Source organism: Ylistrum balloti, unplaced genomic scaffold (genome assembly GCF_031769215.1).
Source record: "Ylistrum balloti isolate Yb309-2 unplaced genomic scaffold, AGI_CSIRO_Ybal_v1 Utg369614, whole genome shotgun sequence".
Classification (NCBI taxonomy): domain Eukaryota; kingdom Metazoa; phylum Mollusca; class Bivalvia; order Pectinida; family Pectinidae; genus Ylistrum; species Ylistrum balloti.
Window position 1 is genome coordinate 1,161,532 of NW_026781888.1, and position 14,375 is coordinate 1,175,906.

Below are 14,375 nucleotides of genomic sequence, written 5' to 3' on the forward strand. Positions count from 1 at the left end.
AAATGTAGGGATGATTTACATAAATGTTTTTTTACACTGACAAACCTGAGTGTACTGTTTATATTTGTTGTTTCAGATAACAACAAGGAAGAAAACAAAGGGGAAAGCCAGTTCTGTGTTTGGGTCACTTCTGAACCATGTGACCAGATCCCTGATTTCCTGTTGAGGAACTTACACAAGCTGGCGTGGAACCACATGACAATGGATGTGGTAAACAATGATCTACCACCTCCACACAAAGCTGATGATGCCGATGTTGGGGGAGGGCCTTTTAGACTTACCTATAGGTCACCTCACTCCTACCTACACACAGGTAAGATATTTACCTACATATAGTTAACATAAGTATGCACACATAGGTAAGATATTTATCTACACACAAGGAATACTTGTCCATAAGCACCAGTAACATATTTACCACTAGGTAAGATATTTATCACCAGGTAAGTTATTTACCACTCAGGTTAGATATTTACCACTCAGGTAAGCTATTTACCACCAGGTAAGATATTTATCACCAGCTTAGATATATACCACTCAGGTAAGATATTTACCACTCAGGTAAGATATTTACCACCAGGGAAGACCACTCAGGTAAGATATTTACCACCAGGTAAGATATCTATCTACACAAGGGAAACATGCACCTATACAAAGGTAAAATATTTACCCACACACACATGATACATGTACTTACCCAAAGTAAGGTATTTACCTACATACTGGTAAGATGTGTGCCTACACAATGTAAGATATACTTAACAAAAAAAGAAAGGTAACACTACTTTATTCTGTGATTAATTAACCCCTTCATAAATCCTTACCAATCATTTACGAATAAAGTAATTGATAAGTCCTGATAAAACTGCAGTCATGGTTCATTATAAAACTTTGCGTTCAGTTGATTTTATTCGACTGTAAAGGACGTTGGGGTCAATTTCAAAGGTAACACCATTAGTAACGGGTATGGCCACCATTTGCGAAGTAAACAGCATTGCAGCGTCGTCGCATGGAACTCGTACGAGGAGAGATGTTGTTCCATTCAGTGATCAAGGCTTGGGCCAGCTCCTGCAAGTTTGACGGCTGATTTTGACGTTCTCTCACGCGTCGCCCAAGAACGTCCCAGACATGCTCAATCGGTGACAAATCAGGTGATTTAGATGGCCAATCCAACACCTGTACGTTATTCTGCTGCAAGAAAGTTCTGCTGACGCGACTGGTGTGCGCTGGTGCGTTATCCTGTTGAAAATGGCGCCAAAGCCATGGTGTCTTAAGAATGGCAGAACCACTGGTCTTAAAATTTCGTCCGGATATCGAATGCCGGTTAAATTGCCATTTAACACAACAAGCCTGGTACGAGTCCCCCCACAAATACCACCCCAAACCATTACACTTCTGCCGCCAAAGCGGTCCCGTTCTGCGACGCAGCAGTTCGCAAAACGCTCCGCGTGACGCCTCCACACTCTGCGCCTTTCGTCACCGTGTTGTAGATAAAACCGGGACTCATCTGAAAACAGAACATTGCTTCATTGTCGTTAGGCCCAACGACGGTGAACACAGGTCCAGTTACGTAGGTTATTACGGTGACGTCACAACAAATTGGGTCCAGTGTAGGGACGCCGCGCTTTCAATTGATAGGCCCTCAACCTGTTGTGGACTGTTTGGGGAGACACATGACACCCAAACAATGTCCTTGTAGTCTCTACTGCGGTTACGAATCGATTGCGCAAGTGTATCATTTGTATACGACTGTCATCCCTGGCGGTCATTTTACGGGGTTGGCTGCTTTGGGGACGATCGGATGTTGACCCAGTTTGGTTTAAACGACTTACCAACTGGCAAATTGTCTTAACACTGCAACCGAAATGCTGTGTAACTCGACAGCGAGACTCCCCAGCCTGGATCATGCCTACAGCCCTTTCTCTCTGTACTTGTGACAGCTGGGGCATAATGATAGTTGATAGATAGCAAGATTCAGTGATTTCTAAGTCCTAAGGATCTAAGGAACAGTTGTCAATTTCCATGTTTATGAAATTCAAGCGAAGATACAAGTTAGTCGCAGGAAACCTCGTGCAGCTCTTTCGCTAATACGGTCTTTCATGCTTTAATGATTTTAGTAACCCCCTTGGATTTTGTAATGTAAAACATTACCATTTTCTAATATTGCACAAACGTCATTTTGTTTTCACTTATTTACAGGTATTCGCCAAGGAAACATGTTAACCTTTCTTTTTTTGTTGAGTATATATATTTACACACATAGTTTTTACCTGAAGATAAAATTCATTTAATGTTTTTTTTCATGTTTAAACAAAAACTGCAAATTATTCTTGACTTTATGTCTTCCAGCAATTGTTAGCACTTTGAAACAAGTAAACACAGAGATAATGGCAAAAGTGATGTCAGAACCTCAACTCATCCGTACCATGGCATTTGGTTTGGGGGTGGTTCAGGGAATATTAGTTGCTCGTCAACTGTTTGGAACACAAGGCCTGAACCAGTGGTACCCCTTCAACTCTGTACAGATGGAACAATCCATAAGTGCCCTCACCGGGCAGCTTCTCAAAGGAACAGAAGATTCAGAACCTAAACTTGAGGAAATCACCAACCTCTTCACTGAGGTATGTACAATAGATAGGCACAACCAATTCAGGAATTACTTCTCTGACACAGTTCTCTATACTGACATTAATTAGGAGTAGGATTTTCTTTCAGTATCATAACATTCGTGGCACAAATGATACAAAAATTCCCTGGTTTTGTACATTCAATGTGGCTCAATTCACTCTATGTAATACAGCAACCAAGATTGATAAATACTAATCTGTGATCAATTTTAATTTTAACACTGTAGGATATAACAATATACTCCTGAGACCTCCTTACCTGTTTTAACCTTTGACATTGTGCCTTATCTGACTTGTTTTGACCTCTGACCTTATGTTACAGCTAATGACCTCTAACCCCTGACATTGTGCCAGATATCCTGACCTGTTTTGACCTCTGACCTTATGTTACAGCTAATGACCTCTAACCCCTGACATTGTGCCAGATATCCTGACCTGTTTTGACCTTATGTTTCAGCTGGTGTATAAGAACTGTGTGTATACTGAGAGTGATAAGACTTACGTGGAGGCTGCGATCAGACAAGTTCTTACCAACATCTACACAGACACATCTGGTCAGCTCATCCTTGGCGGGGTGCGCTTCCCCACACCACCAGCCAATGTTGGTGAGTATCTAATACACAAAAAGTCACTTATACACAAATGACCACGAGGGTATTTATTATCAAATCACCCTGCATCCCTCATCCATTGTTGTTGTTTACATTTACCATATATAAGTACACCAGAGTATCACTATGTTTCTGTGAACCAAAGTATTGTTCATTGATTTCAACAGATTTAAGGCACATATTATTACAGAATTAATCATAAGGAAAGTATATAATGATCACAGATAGATATGTACAAATATTCAGCCAAATTCAACAGAAGTTTTTACAGAAGTTTTCAGATATTAGTTCTGCTATGTGAATAACTAACTGTCAAAGTTAGGGAAGAATGTAGACATTTGTAGAAACTTAAATACCAATCTTGTCTACTACAAATTAGCAGTCAAACAATCCATGAATACATTTAAGAAGTTAACAAATATCCAGATATTGTTGTCTGCTCTCCAAAGAAAATTTAAATGTTTTCATATATCAAAATAAGAAAGGCTTTTATAACCTAAATTTGCCTGAAATTACAGTTTTCTTTGGACTGATTCTAGTTGGTATGTAAATGTAGTTTGGTGCAGTGACAATCCAGTTTACTTCTAACTAGCTTTACATTCACTGACCTCATCACAGATTTGTTATTAAAACATTTACAGGAACATTTTAAAAATATACGCGTTTGCATACTGTTTGACACATCTTTGTTAACTTGGTGAGAGAAGTTAAAATTGTCAGATATCCAGACTCCAAAAGTATGGTATAATCAAAGTGAAATTAATCAAAGTATAATTTTCCTGTGCACATGATATAAATTAACTCATATTTCAGACCCGACAGAGTTTGGTAAATGGTATGCCAAGAATGTGGATGAGGATTTGACTATTCCAGCTCTCCAATTACACAGCAGTGTGGAACGGGAAGTCAACGAGGCCAAGTAAGTACTTGGATGTATGGAATAAGGCTTGTAGATCATGTGATATATTTGAGGGGTAGAGAAAATGTGTATAAGTCATGTGATATATTTGAGGGGTGGGACAATCGTATGTAGGTCATGTGAGATATCTAGGGTGTGGGGCAAAAGTATGTAGGTCATTATGCAAGTCTTGTGATATTTCTGAGATATGAGACAAAGGTCAAGAACAGGTGTAAGGCATGTGTTTTGTTTGAGGGGTGGGGAAAAGATCAAGCACCTATGTAAATAATGTGATGTATCTAGGGGTGGTTCAGTTGCTTCCCATAGTTGATGGTAATTAGTTTGTTATAGTAGGTCAAGGCATAGGACTTTTGGAACCTACCAGTTTTCTGAAATACATGTATCTGTAAAATTATGAAATGGCAAGGGATACAGATAGAAGCTATCTTACTAAACAATGATGTTGTTACTTCAGTTCTCTGGTGTTCATTGAGCACCTGGACCACATGTTTGAGACACAGAACATGGAAGCTGGAGATGTGGCCCGGTCTACAAAAAATAACATCAACATTATGAAGCTCCGTTCTTCTCTTGATCTTTGTTTGGAAGAGTTACCTAACTTGTTGGAGCTCGGAAGTGTTCCAGAAATCCTCAGTAATGACTTTGATTTCCCGTATCACCGACCAAGTCTGATCAGTCTCGGCACAAACAGTAGTACTCAGATGCCTGAAACCATCGGCTACTGTCTTCTACAGGTAACTAGAAATAACTACTGTCTCCTACAGATAACTAGAAATAGCTACTGTCTTCTACAGGTAACTAGGGATAACTACTGTCTCCTACAGGTAACTAGGGATAACTACTGTCTCCTACAGGTAACTAGGGATAACTACTATTTCCTACAGGTAACTAGGGATAACTGCTGTCACCTACAGGTAACTACGGATAACTACTGTCTCCTACAGCTAACTAGGGATAACTACTGTCTCCTACAGGTAAAAAGGGATAACTCCTGTCCCTATAGATAACTAGGGTATACTATTGTCGCCTACAGTAACTAGGGTAACTACTCTCTCCTCTAGGTAATGTGGATATAAGGTGTAAGACGTACTGTCTCTGATACAGAGATAAGATATATATGTGTATACTCTGGTAACATCTTTTAACAGGAATGCCTATGGTTGAACTCGGTGCTATGTCACATCCGACAACAGATTGCAGATTTGCAGAGTTCCATTCTAGGTGGTCCTGAGGCTTTAGCTTGGGTCTTACTGCCCACTGTGTACAGTCTGCAAGAGGAGCATGTGCCAGTGTCCTGGGTACATCCCAACTGTCAACCCTGTACCCACTCACTTCTGTCCTGGCTTGACCGTAAGTATTGTCTACCAGTCCCTGCTGACAACCCTGTACTCACTCCTGTCCTGACTTGACTATAAGTTTTGTCTACCAGTCCCTGCTGACAACCCTGTACTCACTCCTGTCCTGACTTGACTGTAAGTTTTGTCTACCAGTCCCTGCTGACAACCCTGTACTCACTCCTGTCCTGACTTGACTGTAAGTTTTGTCTACCAGTCCCTGCTGACAACCCTGTACTCACTTAATTCCTGACCAGGTTGTACGTACCATATAACTTCCGAACAGTCAATATATACTCACTTCAGTCCAGACTTGACTATGTTTGAGACTTGTTTTCAGTTTTGTATAGAAACTCCTAAAAACATCAGATGCTAATGACTGGTATGTTTACAGACACAAAGAAATGTCATGAGCAACTACATAACTGGGTGAAACACGGCATGGTTCCAACTTTCAAGGACAACAATATGGCAGAGAATCCTGTTATAGCCCAGGGGTCCTTGTCCAGTGTGTGGCTGGGTGGACTTGTCAACCCTATTGCCCTCTTAACTGCCTACATACAGGAGAAGGCCATTGTTAGCAAATGTAGCATGGATGAGGTAGGTTTATGAAAGCTAGCTAATTAACCATCACTCTTATTATGCCAACTGATGCCCAGAAGAGAGAGGAGGGGTCCAATCTAGACTGTCTTGCAAGCTGATTTTCAATAGGATTTTATTTTTTATGAAATTTTATTAAAGAAAAGCTCACTTAACACAATACTCAGAATCTGTTTGAGGGTTCCTTGGATGAGTTCATGGTTCAAAGTTCAATGTCAAGGTTGTTATTATCTATATCATTATGAGAACTAGATATACCGGGTAAGTTATTATACTCAGATAGAACAAACCAGAAAATGCCTTTATACAGTCATCCTGTCAGGATTTTTCATCATCTCATCTTTATTTGTTTTAAGATTTCTTTCGAGTGTGTTGTCATGGACGAGATCAACATCAAGGATTATGACATTGATGAGGGTGGTCTGTTTATTACTGAAATCAACCTACAGGGTGCCAGCTGGAGCTATGATCTCGACTCCCTCTGCGAGGCCAAGTAAGTCCTTTTTAGCTCTCATTAATTAGTATATATAAATATACATTTGAAATAAGTGTCTTTCATATCCCAAGGAATAATTATCACCAATAATTTGATTGGTCAAGAGAAGTTTTATTGTCAATAGTGTTTTGATGAGATTTTTAAGGACATTAAATAAAAACTTAATAGATCATTTTAAGCAGAACTGGTATGATTTCAAGGGTTTTCTTCAATTAAATACTTTCAATGAAAAGATATCTTGTATACCTGTGTCATATTCTGCCCTTTACAGTACTCACTTAATCTGTCTTTGTTGTATTCTCCAGGTCTGCCCTCTACAGTATTCCGTGTATATATTTGCGTCCAAAGACCAAAGCAGAATTGGCTAACAAGGACAAGACCACAATCTACCCATGCCCTGTCTACATGAACAAGGTAAGAATGTTAGAATTCAATTCTAAAAGTAAAAATGTAAATATATTTACCAGCAGCAACCTGAAGAATCCAATTTTCCTAATATGAGTTATCCAATTTCTCTATAGCAACATCTCTGCTTCCCCTAGCTATGGTGTTTACATGTCACAGTGACTCAATATTCAAGTGCTTGCATCCAATATCAGGATTTTGATAAGATGTTGACAGCTTGCATATGAACATGAGAGATTCATGCTGAAGTTAAGTAGTTAACATAATGGTCTCACTGGGAAACATTCTATTCTTTGAGCGACATGAAGATGGACATATCTGATGCTCATTTGATATTACTTACCAGTTCTTTAATTGGACCGACCAAGGTTTAACTCACTAGTATTGTTGATGGCATAGAAAATGTTGACCTTTCAGGAACACCTGGTCTTTTTTTGGTTTTTTTTTACGGGTCTCTTAGTATATCATATTTTGTCCTAGTTTCATAAAATTCATTGAATAAAGATCCTTTTGACATGTCAGTATTTTTAGGTCATTTGACCGAAGGGTCTGATGACCTATTGCGATCGTCTTTTGTCCGGCGTCGTCCACCGCACGTCGTCGGTCATAAACATTTTCAACTTCTTCTCAAGTTCTACATGTCTCATTGAGTTGAAACTTACCTGAAATGATCGTGACATGATCCTGACCAAAGTTTGTTAATTTCGGATTGGTCCAAAATCCAACATGGCGGCCATCTTGAAAACACATTTTCGACTTCTTCTCAAGTTCAAAATTTAAAATCTTGTATTTTATGTCAGATGACCGTTAAGGCCCATTGGCCTATTGTTGTTTTTGGTTTTGTTTGAATTATCTGCGATCTGTCTGTCCAGGACATACATGCTACTTCACTGTGAACCTCGAGATTGGTATGTTGAGAAGAGTATGTCTTATATACTGTAAATAGATCAATACAATAACAGTCCTGAGATGAAATATTTTACCATATTTTACACATACCTAAATAAGTGATTCAAGCTCACATTTCCTCCCAGCTGTGAACATCAGGGTGGGCTTATTATAAGGGGGACAACATGGACTAAATCATTTATTGGTATCATTCTGTTTCAGAGTCGACAAGTTTTAACCACGACCCTTGACCTTAACTGTACATCTCCAGTTGACAACTGGAGACTCTCTAGAGTTGCACTCATCCTGGATCCTGGTAAGCCTTTTTGATTATCACATGACCACAAGGTCAGAGGTCATATTCTCGGTCAGATTTTAAGGCTTAACATTTTATCCACTAAATGTTTAAAGACTTTCATGTCCTTGTATTTGTAACATTTATTTTAAACTTCCACTGGTATTATCTTGGAATGAAGGTGATATTAAGTCATATTGGTCACATTGATCTATCATTATATACAGCATTGCCAGGAAAAAATCCTTGTATCTAAATTATAAATTTAAATATTTAGTACTCTCAGATTAGTTGTAATGTCTTTCTGACTGTTGAATTAACTTCTGTAGGACTACCAGAGGATGGTGTGAGGAAGTCACGATCCTACTTGATGCTGACACGAGCTCCCCAGATGATGACTGTGGAAGAAGAGTCGGAGCTTGCTTCAGAGGAAGAGGAGTTTATCAGGCTTGCTGAGGAAACAACTACAGATATTGACCAATCGGAGCAATCAACACAACTGTCATACAGACCAATGACTCCCAAAGCACCACCACTTCCTGCGGGACTAGGTCTTCGTAAGGAACCATTAATGGTTGAAGAAGAAGAAGAAGAAGAGGTAGAAAATGCAAAGAGTGTAGAACAGAAAAGTGATGGAAAACTAACACCAAAGACAGGAGGCTCTACACCGAAAAAATCTGGGAAAACAAGCCCCAAGACGAGTATAAACACACCGAAAGGAAGTATAAAATCTTCAGATACCAAACAGGGGTCCGCCCAAGTGTCTCCACGTGAACAAGTCGTTACCAAATCACCTGCACCATCAAGAGGCAGCAATAAGACTCCAGGGTCAAAATCTGGGTCACGCCAACAATCTCATCATACTTCACAGGAACTTGAAGTAGCAGAACAGAACAGTCGACCACGTTCTGAACATGAAGATCCTGTCACACAAATGGAGATAGAGGATGAGACAACGCACCCTGACCCCAATGAGACAAAGAGTCAGAGGTCAGACAGAGAAGAGGAGACTGTGACCTCTGATAACAAAGACAATATGGAAGACACAAATGAACAGCCATTATCAAAGGCTCCTTCCAAAGAAAGTGTAAATAGGTCTGGAAAAATGTCTAAAACTCCTTCCAAAGAGAGTGTAAATAGATCTGAAAAACTGTCTAAAGCTCCTTCAAAAGAAAGTGTAAATAGGTCTGGAAAAATGTCTAAAGCTCCTTCAAAAGAGAGTGTAAACCGATCTGAAAAACTGTCTAAAGCTCCTTCAAAAGAAAGTGTAAACAATGCTGGCACAATGTCTAAAGGTGCTTCTAAGGAAAGTGTGAACAAAAGTACTGATAACGATGTGGCAGGTCAAAGGTCACAGTCAGGCAGTAGACGACCTTCAGTTGCATCCCAAAGGTCACAAGCAAGTCCAGCAAACCAAGGACAGAGACGGCTATCACAGGGATCACAGAGATCAACTGACCCCTAGACTTTATGAGAAAGGCAAAAATCTGTTGAAGACTGATGTTTATGAAATCCGTCCACATGTGCTAAACATTCTACATATGTACAGTATTATAAATAGGTATATGTATGTTTATATAAATTATTTCTGTTTTATTTTCTTACATATTTTCTGTGATAATTTCTTGTGTGTGTTTTTAAACACGAAGTCCCTACTGCTGATGTTTGATATTATCTTGTTAAATACTGGACATTGATAGCATTCTACTGGTGCCTGATCATCTTCTTTGTATTCTTTGTCTGTAGAAATATCAACACCAGGTTTTCTATATTCAGTGTGAAAGATGATTTAAAATAATTAGAAAACTTTCATATTTTTTCATTCATCATTTCCATTTCTTTCATACTGTTGTCTTTACATCAGCATCATATTGATCGGTGTTTATGATAATTTTTTGGAAGTGCCTGGTTATATATTTACTGTTTTATCAGCATTAACTGCTATAAATTTAGATATGATATAAAAACGCTTGACATTTCAGAATTTCATGTTTGACTACCAAACTGACGAGGATGTCGTATTAAAGAATTACTCTATTTATATGTACAAATGGATTTATTTCACACACGGTTTTTGTGCTGTATTTGGTGCCATTGTGCACATTTCACTATCTGACTGGTGTGTTAAGCTTTGTGACCAAATTCAGGTCATATATCAGCATATATATATTCCAATATGCTGAAAAATGTTGAATGAAATATTGCGACGGCTTGGTCTAATATTCCAACTGCAGGACAAAATTTTAAAAAATATTTCATTTTCGTTTTGTTGATGCATAAACATCATTAATGTTTACTACAGTTTATAAATCATGTAGATTGTTCAACTTAAAGCAAATTTTAACTGTACTAGGTTCATTTTTAATACTCTCACAAAGGAGCTAGGAAATACATTATTGTTTCTGAAACAATGTGGAAGGGGGCTGTGTTATAGCTTAGCTCATACATATATAAGTGGATTGACGTGTAAATTTCAGAAACCAGACTGAAAGGTAATTAATGTTAACACTTATTTGCTACATATTGATATGTATTAAGGTGTTTATTTCAGTGTTTGTGTCCAGCCCGTTGAACATCCTGAACTTTTAAAATCATTCCAGATTTCAGTTTTATCATATTTTGAAATTGCATAAGAAAGGCTTAAAGTCTAAGGTATATTTACATCATAAAATGTCTATTTATACCAAATTTGAGAAATAATGTTATGGAAATATTTTTCAAACAGAATGTTTTTATACAGAAGGTATTCAAATTAAACTAAAAAATGGAAGGATGGATACATATATATATTTAATATTTAATATCATTACGGTACATTCCTAATCGTAAATCACATGATATTGTTTAAATCTTGTTTAAACATGTAACTTCTCTCAAACTGCTGAATTGTAAAACAAGTATGTGGAAAAATAAAAAATTAATAGGTAATAGTTTCTTTGTTTTTATGTCTGTACGTGTATAGAGACTCGCTTGGAAAACCACATACGTCACAAGAAATTGATCATAAACGTTGTTACAAGTGAGAAAAATGTTAGTTGTTACATTACAGTTTGATATTTAAAACCATGGACACAATAAAGAAACACTTTTCTAGTTTTAGGCATGAATTCAAAGAGTTTTTATGTAAAATATCTGGTATCAGACATGCATATCATTTATAAGCTCACCTTGCCTAAACCAGAAAAAAAATTATGGAAAGCAATTAAAGGTCACATGGGTCAAATTTATTAAAATTTTGAATGACTCCTCATTAACAAGAAGGCATAGAGGCATGATAATTTGCTAGGATGGAGCCTGACAAAAACATTTCCTTGATCCATATTCAAGGTGACATTTGTCAAACTAGTAAAACACAGTAAACTAAAAGTCAGAAGACCTTGATTTTTGGTGGAAAGGTGTTTCTAGCTTTATAAATGTCAGGTTAGTTGTTGTACTGATGGAAAAACTTGTATCATGTCAGTTTAGTTGTTGTGGGGTAGGATATCAACGTGTGCCTATGACATCATGCTGGGAGGTAAGATATTTACGTGTGTCCATGACATCAAGCTGGGAGGTAGGATATGTACGTGTGTCCAAGATATTTACGTGTGTCCATGACGTCATGCTGGGAGGTAGGATATTTTAGTGTGTCCATGACATCATGCTTGGAGGTAGGATATTTAAGTATGTCCATGACATCAATCGGTGAGGTAGGATATTTACGTTTGTCCGTGACATCAGACTGTAAGGCAGGATATTTACGTGTGTCCATGACATCAAGCTGGGAGGTAGGATATGTACGTGTGTCCATGATATCAGGCTTGGAGGTAGGATATTTAAGTGTGTCCATGACATCATGCTGGGAGGAAGGATATTTAGGTGTGTCCATGACATCATGCTGGGAGGTAGGATATTTACGTGTGTCCGTGACATCATGCTAGGAGGTAGGATATTTACGTGTGTCCATGACATCATGCTGTGAGGTAGGATATTTACATGTGTCTGTGACATCATGATAGGAGGTAGGATATTTTAGTGTGTCCATGACATCAAGCTGGGAGGTAAGATATTTACGTGTGTCCATGACATCATGCTGGGAGGTAGGATATTTTAGTGTCCATGACATCATGCTGGGAGGTAGGATATTTAAGTATGTCCATGACATCATGCTGTGAGGTAGGATATTTACGTGTGTCCATGACATCAAGCTGTTAGGTAGGATATATACGTGTGTCCGTGACATCATGCTGGGAGATAGGATATTTACGTGTGTCCATGACATCAAGCTGTTAGGTAGGATATATACGTGTGTCCGTGACATCATGATAGGAGGTAGGATATTTACGTGTGTCCGTGACATCAGGCTGTGATGTAGGATATTTACGTGTGTCCGTGACATCAAGCTTGGAGGTAGGATATTTACGTGTGTCCATGACATCATGCTGGGAGGTAGGATATTTACGTGTGTCCATGACATCAGGCTTGGAGGTAGGATATTTACGTGTGTCCATGACATCATGCTGTGAGGTATGATATTTACGTGTGTCCATGACATCAGGCTGGGAGGTAGGATATTTACGTGTGTCCATGACATCAGGCTGGAAGGTAGGATATTTACGTGTGTCCATGACGTCATGCTGGGAGACCGAGACTTTGCTGATGGTTACAACGGTGGAACTCTCCTCCTCGGGTAAAGATTTCTTTGTCCTATCTACACCTTATCTAAAACATACTAGAAATATATCAGTAAAAAGATAAATATGAATGACGATTTTGTTTTTATTTTGACCTATTCCTATCCTACATTATACAACCGAAATGATAACTCATTGCTATTAAGCATTAAAAAAGATTACCTGATAGTGTCTTACAATGATATTAAATTTCTTCAGCTGTCAATATCAACAGTCACGTCTCTCATGTTTCAAAATTACAACTGCCAGTTTATCACGTTTATGTTCTGTGCCTGCAGGCTGCCGTACCCCGGCAATATAGAGGTGTATTACCCTCACCGGAAGTGTGGATATTTCTGTCCACTCGGGTAGAATATCGCGTTTGTCCGTAACGTCAGACTGGGAGGTAGGACATTCACGTGTGTCTGTGACGCCATGTTTGGTGGTGTATCCATGACGTCTTTCTTGAAGGAGGGATAATGGAATGTAACATGACGTCAAAATAAAGAAAGTGTCACTGGAATGCGTCATATTCAAGTCTACTTTTGACATAAGTTAACACCGTCCTATCACTCGGTCAGCACCGCCTCCTACCTTCACCAAAGTACCTTCCGCGACCCTGTGCCCTGCCGGCTTTCTCCCTTTTAATGAGACCAGTTTTAATGATACCTGTATACTTAAAGGCACGGTGTACTGTTGTGTGATAGTCACGCAAATCTGGTGTTTAATGAGATATTTTACCAGCTGATTAATTATGTATGTCACTAATCACTAGACGGAGCCTGCCATCACGGAGTGGAAGGAGTGCGTCTGAACAAAGAATAGGTCGGACGGACTGGACTTAATCATTCGCCGTATTGGTATGTCCTTTAAGGTGGCTGAATTCACATTTTCACTTTATTTCTGACAGGTCAACATGTCGAACAAGTACAATTCCCACGACTCCATCAAGCACATGCATACTTTTATAAAACACTGTTATTGAAGAATTTGGTCAGATACCCCGTAAGCCCCAACCAGACAAGCATATAAGTAGGTCCGTCAGCGCTAGAACGGTCAATGGACAGGCGTCTCCAGACACGACAGTGATATATGTAAGTAAATCACTTCGTCTTCTCTATCATTGTACAGTCGGAATACCTAACTTAATCATAGTGTTATCACTGACGTCGACATTCTCTTACTCTGTATCTGCTATCGTGAAGTTGATGCGGTCAGTCCGTGTCCAGACATGTCCAGTATGTCCATCTCGCTGTGTCTGTAGATGTCATGTTTTGAGCCGAGCCATAAGAGGTGAAAGGTTTTTTTTTTACATTCACACAATAATACTCAATGCTCAATTTAAACGTGTAGAAAATTGTTCGGGTATTGTGAACACTGTGAATCGTTTAATACCCTCAATGACAGATTGCCTACACGCACTGTTATGTAATAAAAATATCAACACAACTATCGTTAGCCTATGTACCCCAGTAGGATGAATCACGATATTTCAATGACAAAGCTAGGGAACTAAACATATGGACATACAGTCGGGAGTGGAAAGCC

General features: G+C 38.8%; 1 protein-coding gene across 1 annotated transcript in view; it reads left to right on the forward strand.

Moving 5' to 3' along the window:
* The window catches only part of LOC132547827 (uncharacterized), a 101,352-nt gene extending 91,712 nt beyond the window's left edge, over nucleotides 1-9,640 (forward strand). The window contains 11 exon segments of the mRNA XM_060211633.1: nucleotides 77-313; nucleotides 2,350-2,621; nucleotides 3,085-3,232; nucleotides 4,052-4,157; nucleotides 4,612-4,891; nucleotides 5,306-5,507; nucleotides 5,886-6,091; nucleotides 6,448-6,584; nucleotides 6,893-7,001; nucleotides 8,103-8,196; nucleotides 8,505-9,640. Coding sequence (XP_060067616.1) covers nucleotides 77-313; nucleotides 2,350-2,621; nucleotides 3,085-3,232; nucleotides 4,052-4,157; nucleotides 4,612-4,891; nucleotides 5,306-5,507; nucleotides 5,886-6,091; nucleotides 6,448-6,584; nucleotides 6,893-7,001; nucleotides 8,103-8,196; nucleotides 8,505-9,640 — 2,927 coding nt within the window.
* The last annotated feature ends 4,735 nt before the right edge of the window (nucleotides 9,641-14,375 follow it).